The sequence below is a fragment of the Pelodiscus sinensis genome, chromosome 1 (genome assembly GCF_052426305.1).
Source record: "Pelodiscus sinensis isolate ZL-2025 chromosome 1, ASM5242630v1, whole genome shotgun sequence".
In the NCBI taxonomy this organism is placed as follows: Eukaryota; Metazoa; Chordata; order Testudines; family Trionychidae; genus Pelodiscus; species Pelodiscus sinensis.
Window position 1 is genome coordinate 303,017,351 of NC_143052.1, and position 12,580 is coordinate 303,029,930.

Sequence of the window (12,580 nt, forward strand, 5' to 3'; positions counted from 1 at the left end):
ATTCCAGCTTCCCACGGTGCCGAGGCAGCGGTGGTGGCATAGTGGTGTGGACATCCAGTGCAGAGGTAGGTGCTGGAATGGTGTGAGCCGGTGCATGGTACCACGGTGTATCCGGTGCCGCGTCCTGATGGGGCACAGTGGGCAGGGATGCATCGCTGGTTGGTGCCACAGGCGGTGCTAGTGGAGCCAGGAGGGGAGGGCAGTGGGCCCAAGCCTCCGGTGCCGTGGTCTCGGGCTGTTTCAACAGCTCGTGCCAGGACGTCCCCTGTTGACTGGAAGGCGCTGGAGTAGGGAGCGGTGAGCGGGAAGAGCCTATAAGCACACTTACCGCTTCTAAGGCCTCCGATGTGGAGGGTTCGGGAAAGTCCTCCAAAGAGCTCGGCTCCCTACACTGGGAGGAAGGTCCGCCCGATCTGGAAGGTCTGGGCTTGCTGGCGCCATGTGCCCCACTGCAGAGCGCAGAGGGCGCATGGCTAGCAGGGGACCACCCCCTGTTAGGCCTCCTCCTCGTCTGTGGTGCCAGAGACTGAGACTGGTGTCAAGGTCTCTGCGGTGCCGGTGAGGCACGGTGCAGGGGGGAGTCCCACACCAACGCCGGTACGCTTTGAGGACCCGGTGCCGACTCCAGCACCAGTACCAGTACCAGCCAGAGAGCCGCCTCCATAAGGATAATCTTAAGATGTGACTCTCTCATGCATTTTGTTCGTGGCTTGAACGCCTTGCAGATTTTGCAGGCTTCAGTGAGGTGTGTCTCTCCCAAGCACTTTAAACACGAGGAATGAGGATCGCCCCGGGGCATAGCCTTGTGGTACTTTTTGCAGAATAGGCATACCCTGCTGTGGGCGCACAGCACGCTGCGGCGGGAAACAGCAACGAAAACCACAAAAGTGTCTTTAACTTAACTATAGGTACTTAAGCTAACTGAAGAAACAGAGAACAATACTGAAGACAAATATCGCTAGATGAGCTGAGGGTTGTTCCAATGACTGTCACGGTGGTAAGAAGGAACTGAGCAGGTGAGGGAGCCAGCAGAGGTATCTATGAGCCGATATATTGGTGCCACTCCAGGGGGCTTCCCGCTGGCCTGAAGGGTACTGCTGAGGGAAAAACTTCTGACAATGCACGCACGTTGCGTGCACACACCTAATTGCAATGTACATGAGCAATCACTTGAACCATATTTATATATTAGAAGTTTTTATATTTTAAAATACTATTAGTGCAGCATAACCAGAATTCGCATTGGTGGTAGTCTATTGTAAACAAGGATCCACTATCTACATCTGTTTTAGGTTAATTACATTTGTTTTTCAGCAAATGTAATTAAAGCAGTGGTTAATATGCCAGAAGCAGTCAGATCTTTATTTACAGGGCTTGACAAATGCACTCGCCCACGGCGAGAAGATTTTATCAGCTGGCGAGTGCAGGGGCGGACTGGCCCGGAGGGCAGTTGTGACAGGCTGGCCAAAGCCCGCACTACGGACGGAGTGGCTCCATCCGATCCGCCGGCTGGGCAGAGGAGTGGAGCGCCGCCAGGAAGGGGGAAGCGCAGTGATTCTCAGCGCCAGGCTGCCTGTGTGCAGCTCCAGCGCGAGGAGGGGGGCCGGAGGCGGGATGGCGGCAGACGCCAGGATGCTGGCATGACATGGCCCCCCTGATTTTAAAGGGCTGCAGCAGCTCGGCTCTGGCTGCGTGGCCCTGGGAGCTGGCTGCAGTGCAGCCAGGCCCGACCCACCGGCTCCAGTCCTGCCACGGCCCCAAGCCCCTCGTTGGTGAGAGACCGCTCCTGGCAAACCACCCAGCTCGCTGTACCCGCCCCACGCCGCTGTGTCTCCGTTCCGCCCATTCCTCACGCCACCTCTGCTCCACTGCACCCTGTACCCCAGACTCCCTGCTCTCCCTCTTCCCTGTGACTCTCTGGCTCTGCGCCGCCCTTGCACCCTGCTCCCCTCTGATTCCTGCCCCCAGCTCTGTGCTGCCCATTCCCTGCACTGCACTGATCCCTCTGCCCCTCCCATTCCCCTCATCCCATTCCCCGTGCCTCACCGCACCGTGCATCCCTCTAGCCCTGCGCCTCCCATTCCCCACGCCACCCCTGTAGTCCCCCCCCCCCACACACACTGTTCCCTGCACCCCTCTGGTTCTATGCTGTCCCTGCACCCTGTTTCCCCTGTGGGTTGGGAGTGAGGGGTGCTTGTCCATAGGGAGGGGCTGGACAAGCCAGGGAAAAGGCTGCTATGAACCAGCAGTAAGTGAAAGGGGGAGTTCACTTGAAGCACCTTTGCCTTTATGGAAAAAGACAAATGAAAATGTTATTTGCTATTTATAGGGCTAAAATGCCAGGACGAAAATAAAAAACAACCAAAAACCTCATTGCAAAATGCAAACGTGTAAAAGACAACAAGAAGGGGGGAGGGGGGGGGGAGAGATGCGGCCAAAAATGTTTTGCTTGGAGCAGCAAAAAACCTGGAGCTGGCCCTGGGGGAGGGGAAGGGGCTGGGCTGTGGAGAGGAAAAATATGGGGAAGGGGCTTGTGCGGAGCAGAAGAAGCAGAAGCAGAAGCAGCAGCAGCAGCAGAAGAAGAAAGGGGAAGGCACCAAGGGACAGGGGTGCAGGAGAGACAAATGCCAGGGGGCCAAGTGCAGACAATGAGATAAAGGGCAGGAGGGGAGGTGTCAGTGGGAGGGAAGACAGGGTGATGCTGGGAAAGGTGAGAGTAAGGGCACTGGGGTTAGAGGGGTGAGGGGGAGGTGCTGGGAGAAGGCTAGAAAGAAGGGGTGGGCATAAGGAAGGCAGAGATGGAGCAAGGCATGTGAGAGGGCACAGAGGCATGAGGAACGGGGGCAGAGGGTGGTGAGGGGGTGGGCATCAGGGAAAAAGAGCAAAGGGGGCAGGGGCAGTGAGGAAAGGGGGAGGCACCAGGCGGGTGCAGGTGCCAGGGAAGCCTGGGGGTGAAGCAGAAGGGCAGACACCTACAGGAGAGGGAGCATCCCCAGAGGAGAGAGGCAGGGCAGGTGTGTAGAGGGAAGTGTTAGGAGAGGGGAGGAGGATCAGATCAGAGTAGGGCTACTGGAGGAGTGGGAACAGGGAGGAGAGAAGGGCTGGTGGAGGGGGCAGGACTCTGGAAGGCTGAGGGCAGTGAGAAGGGCAGGAGTCAGGACAGCAGAGGAGGGTGAGGGGTTGGGGGACAACAGGCACCAGGGGAGCTGATGGAGCAAGGGGAGGAGACATGGCAGCAGAGGGAAAAGGTAGAGGTTTATAAGATATTAATAACTTATTAGTAATTACTATTCTTATTCTTATTAGGAATTTATGCTATTAAAAAAAAACACTTTCTGGGGGTGGGAGGCGAGTCCCTTTTTTGTATGGCGAGTAGGGTTTTCCAGAATTTGTCGAGCCCTGTTTATTTATAACTCAATGGTAACAACCAAATATGTTTTTTTTTTAATTCGCTAATGTAGATACACAGCCTTAGAAAAAGAAAAGTAGCAACAGAAAAGACTCAATATCCCAATTCTTCAAGGAATCCTCCACCTCATACTCAATGGCCAAACACTGCATTGGCCAACATCCTAACATTCACTGTGAGAGCTTCCCAAGCAAAACTAAGAAGCCTTGCACGGTATGTCCACTAATTATTTATCTCTCTTGTTTTAGAAATTACAATCCCTCAAATGGAACAAGCACGAATCATAATATGGCAAAGAATGTAAGGTACACTCTATGCCCTGTAAATATACTCATCTGTTGTGATAGCATTCGAGACCCTTCAAAAATTAACAATAAATAGGTGACCACATAATGTTCTATTGAGAAATATCTTACAAATCCTACATATAGTCTAGAGCCATGGTGTCTAACATGCTAGCCATATATAGCTATTTGGCTGGTTGAGTGCGGCTAGTTCACTACAGCAGTAGCCACTAAGTTTACTATAGTGGCTACTGCTTCATAACTGGTTGGACACCAGTTGGGCCACAGGCCATAAAGTTTGAGAACCACTGATATACACTACATATCTCAAAGAACATCAGTTATTTTAAGTTAAGAAATTGCTTCTTCATTGTGAAGTCAACATGGCACCACTCATGAACATTGAAAAGCAGTTGAAAGATGCAGATGGATAGCCAAGCCTTATAATATGTTTACATAATAGCTGAGAAGATGCTCTTGAGCGTGGGTAGACAAACTCTACACAAGATAGTATGCTAAAAATAACTGTAGCCAGGGGTAGTGGCTCAGGTTACTCAGATAGGGGGTACTGAGTATGTAATCCAGAGGGTACAGGCTAGTTTGTACACAGGAACAATGTAGCCTGAGTTGCACCTGTGTGATCCTTGGCTGCAGTGTCATTTCAGCCCACTACCTCTGTTGGTGCTAATGCATCCATCTACCCAAATGTCAAACACACTCCCACCTGCAGTGTAGACATGCCCATAGACTGCTCTGCCAAATTTTTAGTTGCCTGCCCAATGTTTTGTGAAAATGTGAACAGAAGCACTTGCACCTCCCTTACAAATTTCTACAACATGCACATTATTAAAAAGCTAGGGAAGCAGCTTGGGGTTTTGTAGAGTGTGCTCTAACTATTAACAGAGGATCCCAACCTGCAAGCTGACAGCATTATTAAATACATCTCTAAATCAAATTTGAAAATGTATCAAAGAATTTGGAAGACAGAGGTGTCATCAGATGCCTAAATGGGCCACACACAGAATGCCACAGTCAGGACAGACTGCATGAAATAGGGTAGAGAATCCCCAAAACTGGTGGTTTACTCTAAAATTAGATTCACTAAGCCAGTACAAGTAACCAAACACATTCCAGCCCTTGTTTGTGTGGAACCCAAACAAGTCTAATATAGCAAAGGGTTACTGGCACTTCTATACACCAGAGTCAAAATTCTACCAAACCCAAGAGATTGGACACTTACCTTTAGGTGAATACAAAACAAAAATTTTAGCCTAATATCATAATGTCAGGGAATCTTTAGTAATTAAATCTAAGATTTATTATTACAAGGAAAAGAAAGAAGAGAATTATATTAAAAGATCAATATAGCTACAAATGACTCTGAAGTCCTGAGGTCAGTTTCACAGCACAGCTGGCCAGGCTGCTAATTCGTAAGTATTTCAGGAATTAATTCAAAAGGTTATAGCACAATAAGCAGTTCAGGTAAAGAGTCTGAGATTTTGCCAGAGAATTCCCAGGTAATCCAAGTAAACTACTTAAGAGATCTTGATCTTACGGCTTAAATATTCTCTGCTAAGTTTAAACAGACCTGAGATGAGAGGATCAGGAATGAGGTTTCTCTTTTATACATCTCAAGCAGGCTGACAAACCTACTCAAAAATATTACAGTAAAGCTCTCCAAGAAAGAGGAAATGGCAATGCAGATAGCTTACAGATCTTGCTTTGAAGTTAATCTATTTCCCATGCACAGGTAAACTAGTTACCAGTTAATTGCATTACAGGCAGTCCCCGGGTTATGTACAAGATAGGGACTGTAGGTTTGTTCTTAAGTTGAATTTGTATGTAAGTCGGAACTGGTACATATTGTAGGGGAAACTCTAGCCAAACATTTCTCCAGAGCTCAGTTTTATTCTCCCATACCTCACTTCCCTCAGTCCTTTATTCTCAAGCTGAGGTGTCTGCTGAGAAAAGCTGCTCTGCGTCTCCCTGGTCTGCTGGGGAGGGGGGGGACTAGCTTCGCGTCTCCCTGGTCTACTGTGGGGAAGCAGCTAGTGCGGGGTTGCCTCACCCTGTTTGTAAGTAGGGATCCGATGTAAGTCGGATCCATGTAACCTGGGGACTGTCTGTATATAAATAACTGTACTCCATTATAACAGATAGATTGACGTTATTGATAAGAACAGATTGACGTTTTACTACTATTACTTTCCTATAGCATGTGACATCTTTGATCTTGACATTAACTCAACATAATCACAATACATAACAAGACAATTAAGCCATGAAAATCAATTAGCACTTATAAACTAATTTGGTTAAATTGTTAAATCTCTAACTAAGTACAAGTAAACAGACAAATATACTTAACATCCACCCTTGATTTCTATTACAGTACTGAAATTGAACGAGTCAGAGACTTAATGATGCTAACATTTCTTTGATACCATGTAAGTGGATTGTCTTCATTACAATTGCAGTTTCTCTTGCTAAGCTGTTATGGGTCATACACAGGTTGGCTGATCTGACAGTATCACAAGAGCGTAAATGATTTAGCTCCATCCAGAAACCAGGCATAAAGCTCTAGCTCAATCTAAATATTGCAGTCTCTTTTTCATCTTAAAAGCATGAGTTTCTGCACAAAATATTGATAAACTAATTGATTATTTAACACAATCTTAGGCAGGAAATTAAAAGAGGCCTTAACAAAATACTATCTCTATGAAAGATCACATATGGAGAAACACAAGCATTAATTTCACTCCCACTCTACATGCAGAAGTATTTGCTACAAAAATAATCTTTTTGTGGACAAAACTTATCAGATACCTAACTATAGGCTCTTTTTTCACTCAATAGAATATTCAGCTCTTTAAGTGTAGGAGGATAATTCATAGGTGAAAATATATCAGTTAGCTCTTCATGGAATTCTGTTAGAAATAGGATGAAAAAATATATTTAAAAGATCATCAATGTAGGATGATAGGAGATATTGGAGCCAATTCAACCACGTGACAGGGTTCACAGGGTTAAAAAAAGAGCTACATAGATTGATGGAGGTTAGGTCCATCAATGGCTATTAGCCAGGATGGGTAGGAATGATGTCCCTAACCTCTGTTTCTCTGGAGGTGGGTGACAGGAGAGGGATCACATGAGGATTACCTGTTGTGATCCCTCCCTTTGGGGCATCTGGTATTGGTCACTGTCAGCAAATAGGATAATTAACTAGATGGACCTTTGGTCTGACCCAATATGGCTGTTCTTATGTTCTAGGAGGATGACAACTGAAAGGATTTTAAGAATAAAAGGCAATTAAAATAAAGAGTATCAGCCTGAAAAAAGTCCAGTTCAAGAATTGCCCCTTTGGTTTGTGATAGCAAGTCACGAATCAGAAAAAAGGTCATCAGTGAACATACTGACAAGCTCAGTAGTACCAGAAAGTAATATTGCCTGAACCATGCAGGTACAATAAAAATCATGGAAGCTAAATATTGCTGAATATTTAATTTCATTAAAATTCTTAGAATCATCAGAATTGGAGATTAAGCAATGAAGGCTTACATATCACAACAACACATCAGTTACCAAGCTTGGACTGATCTCTGCCCTGAAGAAATTCTTCTGACACTTTGTTGGTATGTGGCAAATATATGATACTGACCCCATTTCTAGACTATCCAAAGAGACAAAAGATCTCTTCAGAGACCACCCATGGTTTGATGCAAACTGCTTGTTTAATAGGTCTGTGTAAATGTTTAGTAGAGCTGGCAGATGAACTGCTTCTCATGCTGTATACACGCACCCTCAAAACTGTATTTAAGACAATTGTTGATGCCCGGTCCTGTCCAGAGTAACCAGGACACCAGCCCCAAGCCTCCCACCCCCAAGCACCCTTTAGGGAAGACGGGGATTAGGGGGCTGAAGCACCCCCATTCGTACAGGAATATTGCTGTCTGTTCCCCTTTGTCAAGGAGCAGGGGAAAAGTGCACAGTTTGCTGCATTCCTCACTGTGGCTGGGAAGTGTAGAGGGTAGATCAACCTGGACCTGCCCCATAGCAGCTGGGGATATGATATAAGATACTTGGGACCCCTGTTCAGATATGGGGAACACAGGGTGATGAATAGGATCTCATTATTTCTATGGTGTGATAGATTTGAGTGAGCTTCCATTTGTCAGGCTGCCTAACCTCATAATTACCTCATAGTTGGGACATATCACTGTGTCCCAATTTGGCGCACAACTTCAAGGAATGAGATGGTGGAGGAGAGCAGGTTGGGAGTGGGGGGGGGAAGGGGGAAAATGGACATGAATCACAAAACTGATGACTCCAGGATGCCCTCACTTATGCGGACAGCTACCCTAACAGCCTGTGAGCTTCCCATGAACTAATCAGACATTTACAGTAATAGCTATTTTTAAATGTTGCTTGCGCCAAAACTTGTATTAACTGTATTAATCATAATTATTATGATCATGCCTGTGAAGGAGTGTACTATGCTTTTCTGGGTTAACCAAGAGCTTGTACTGTGGATATAATGAGGTACCCTGCTCCACTTAAAGACTGCCTTTATTTATGCAGTAAGAACTAGCTGGAGGTGGGGGATGGAGATTGGAAGATACATAAGTAGCATAGCCAGCTACCTGACAGCCAACCTTATCAGATAGAAGGGCTTTAGTCTTGGAGGTCTGAGCGTGATTCTTGTGGTAAAGAGCCTGCTGAGATAACTGATCGGATAAATTTACCCTAATTCTAAAAACAGCTGTTAAAAGTGAAAGAAGGTTCACCAACTGGCATAATGGCCTGTAATATAAAATTGTTTAGGAAGAGATGTAAGGAAACTGACAATTTAAACAGAAGGAGTTTTACCAATACCACTCACAAACTGTGTTATAGTTAGGACTGGTAAACAAGAAAAGCAGAGGACCAGAAATCAATAATCCAAAACTGATGTGACTATTGAGATATATTGAAATTATACACCTGAAGCTGTCTTGTGTTAGGCTCACCGAGTTCAGGCCACTGGTATCTAAACTATGGTTTGAGGTTTGAGCTTGGGCTAGAGCCTAGACTCTGGGACACCACAGGAGGGAGGAACCTGGATTCCAGCCAAAGCCCATCTACACGACAAATAAACTTCTTCAATAGCCCGAGCTTCTGGAGCCAAGGTCAGTGGATATGGGTCTGGTCATGGGTGTTTAATTGCAGTGAAGACATACCCCGGCTGAGCAGTTAAGAGGACTGACAATTCCACCCAACACTCCCTTTTGGGATTTTTAAGAAGAGTTGGAAAAATTAGAAGAAAAAGCAGCTTCCCACCACCAACCCCCACAATAAGCTTTAGCATCATGGTTAGAGGCCTGCACAGATAGCCACATCCATGAATATAAATTTTGTATCTGAAGAGCTATAAGGAACCACAATGGCAAAAACAGCAGCATATTGGACTACTACTTGCAGAAACTAGGGATGTTAGCGCTTATCGGTTAACAGCCCCAGTTAACCATAACCTCCTCCCCCCTCCACCCCTCATGCTCTGCATTTAAAACTTGGACCAACAGGCTAGCTCAGTCCCACCCTGCCAATCCAAGTTTCAAATGAACAGCTCATGGGGAGCCAAATGCCACCTCACACTGCTGCCTCTGATACAGAGGCAGCAGCAGAGGGTGGCAGACAAGAGGCAGTCCATGAGGGGAGCACGTTTAAAAACTAGAGGCAGCAGCACGGAGTGGGAGCAGCTCCTGTCCTCAGAGGCCCCGAGCTCCCCGCCGGACAGAGGCTACTCCATGGGATGTTGGAGAAACTCTGTCCTCAGGAAGCTCAAGTCCCCCAGCAGAGGGGGGCTAGTGCTGCAGAGCTGCCTTTGTCCACAGCAGGCCCAGGATCACTGTGGACAGAGTCTGCTCTGTAAGATGCTGGAGCAGCCTCTGTCGGTGAGGAGCAGCAAGAGGGTGGTGGGGGAAGGGTGCATGTAGTCGATAGGATTAACTGATAAGCCCAGACTTATCACTTAATCATGTAGTCAACTACACATTGATATTCCCTAGTATGTTGTCAGTTCAAAGGCAAAAAATCATGACTTTGATTGGCTTTGACTGCCCTCCCTCCCCACCAATTTATGAAAGTGTTGTACTTGGGCCTGTTCACACATGTACAACTATAAAATCATAAATATCACCACAAATAAAATTAATAGACTCAACCTTGGTTTCAAGGGAAACATTTATTGCAAGGTTCTTAATACCCACAAACCACTTAAAGATGTCTCACAACTTTCAGACAAGGTCACGAAGAAAAATATTTACATTATGTCACTGTTAAAAACCAAAACATTTTCACTTCATGACCACCCAATGAAAACAATAAAGGGTCAATGAGTTTTACATAAAATTGAGTCATCATGGTTAGAGGCTAGACCAAGCAAGTTTAGTGAATTATCTCACAATTTACAGTGAATTTGATCAAGTTTCCATATGACCTAGCCATACATTTCAACTGCTATTAAGGCTTACCTTATGTGCTGGTACTAGATTAACTAAAACTGTATCCAACAGCTCTTGAGACACAGTATCTCCTTCACAAATGATAGAGCTCATCAGATCCACCATATGCATGTGTACTTTTTGATTATGACCATTGCTGAAATTAAAGGTAGAATTTCTTAGCATATATAAATATATTATATTACAAAATAAAGTACTACCCTAATCACAATACCAGATACAGTACTTTTTCAAAAGTAGAGCATAATTTCACTCTGAATAATCAAACTAGTTAATAGAGTCTATATAAAGGGTGGGCAGAACTCAGCCCACCAAGCATTTCTTTCTGGCCTGCCCACTTGATTAGCCAAGTGTACATACTTACAGCTAGCAGTCCATGTTCAGTTGTCCCTCCCCAACCTTACTCCACCTTGCAGCCCAGCTTCTCCCTTTTCTTGCTAGCTGTGCTGAATGGGGGAAGGGAGAGGGTAAAGGGAGAACGGAGTGCTGATGTTAGGGTGTCCCCATGTCCCTATCCCCAGTCTGTCCAGAGCAGGAGTCAGGGAGAGGAAGACAAACAGCAGGAGCAGCTCCAATCTGAAGCATGGATAGTAAGTGACTCAGAGTGCCTGACCTAAGAGGAAGTGCACTTTTTCTAAGATTTCAGTGCGCTCGCTCTCTCAAACCACCCACCCCCACCTATCTTTGCAAAGCAGGGAAAGACAAGAGTACGACAGCTTTCCCTGTCTTAAGGGACAAAACATGGCTTTTTTCTCCCTCTCCTCCTACCCTCTTCCCTTACCCCTTTCTCCCTTGCCTCTGCCTTTTAAATGTAGGAAGAGCCACCTGGCTCTACATTTAAAAGGCAAGAGCCACAGCGGGGTTAGCTCCCAGAGCAGGAGCCCTGCTTCCCTGGGAGCTAACCCCACTGTGGTTCTGTAGTTTCCCCCCTTATTGACTAACCAAGCAGTCGATGGGAATTCCATCAACTACTCGATTAACTGATTAAATGCTATTTAACATTCTTATATCAGATGAGCTGGCATGCGGTCACTGTCACATACACCCAGTCTGTGCCCCGCACAACCACACACTACACTCTCCCACTCTTTTTGCCAAACACAATCTGTTACAAAATCTGTCATACACACAGTGTCTCTTCCACACTCATGTACTCTCTTCCTCTCTGTAGGCCTCAGGCCCTCCCCTTCCACCCAAGGCTCCACCCCTTCCAAGGGCCCAGACGGTCAGTGACCACATACCAAAATTCATGAAGTAGCCCTCCTGTGAAAATTACTGCCCATCTCCTCTCCACATGCAGCTTTTCATTATAATGTTTCTCATACAGTTTGAACCTTGCTAGTCCAGCACCTTTGGGACCAGACGAGTGTCAAACCAGAGTTTGCCAGACCATGGGAGGTCAGTATTGTCTAGCAGCATTACCGACACTTCCACAGCTTACTGGGCTCTTTAAAGGCATTTAAGGTTAAATCAGAGTTAAACAACACTGAGAACCAGGACTGGTGGCTGTAAACAAATTTCATGGACAGTGGGAAGTTTGACCACACTCATGATAAGTGAATATCCAACTAACTAAAATCATGCCAGACAATAGATGGTGCCGGATCAGAGAAGTTCAACCTGTATTCTCTATAGAAGAGAAAAATCTGCACATCTGCACAGAGATAAAAATTATCTCCACCATCATAATATGAACTGTTACAATGTGAGAGTCTTACAATTGAAATTCTAAATAAATGTTATAAAGCACATGAAACAAAACACATAAAATAGATCAAACAAAAACATTAAATAATGCAGAAATAGTACAGAAATAAGCAAGGGGAAGAGTTCAGATAAAACATATCTGATTTACTTAGATTTACTAGTGTGTAGACTACTGAAGATATTCACATGATGTAAACTAACAGATCCTATCAACCCACAGAGCCCAAATTCACAGAGAGTCAACTCACTGCAGACAGTAAAATTCTCATTAACAGTAAGAGTGTCTTATACAAGTAACCAGAAAAGCAAGGTATTAAAATATAGAACAGAAAAACAAAGAATGACAAAATTGGGTCAATTAAAGGAGATATTAAAGGAGGTAAGAGAATATGTACATCCAAACTCAGAATTAAATACTTTTAATCTATTATCTACACCTTTTAATTTGAGACAAAAATTTTTACAGATTAATACAAACAAATAGGCAGTCAACACAAAAACAGTGCCTTTTTTAAAAAAGGATAACTTGTTATTTTTATTGTTATTATTACAAGTAATAATACTTGTAATGTATTAACTTTTTTTTTTTTTTTTAAAGGAGAACTTGTTTCTAAACTTAGGGCTAGAAAGTTTGTTTCAGGTTCATTTGCTTTGAGGATATTATACTGACAAACAGGCTC

General features: G+C 45.0%; 1 protein-coding gene across 4 annotated transcripts in view; it reads right to left on the bottom strand.

Moving 5' to 3' along the window:
* PDS5B (PDS5 cohesin associated factor B) overlaps positions 1-12,580 on the bottom strand; it is a 259,503-nt gene that overhangs the window by 187,149 nt on the left and 59,774 nt on the right. For all 4 annotated transcript variants that reach the window (XM_075919194.2, XM_006134210.5, XM_006134209.5 and 1 more), the window contains exon 6: positions 10,203-10,329. In XM_075919194.2, coding sequence (XP_075775309.1) covers positions 10,203-10,329 — 127 coding nt within the window. The remainder of the gene's footprint in view (positions 1-10,202; positions 10,330-12,580) is intronic.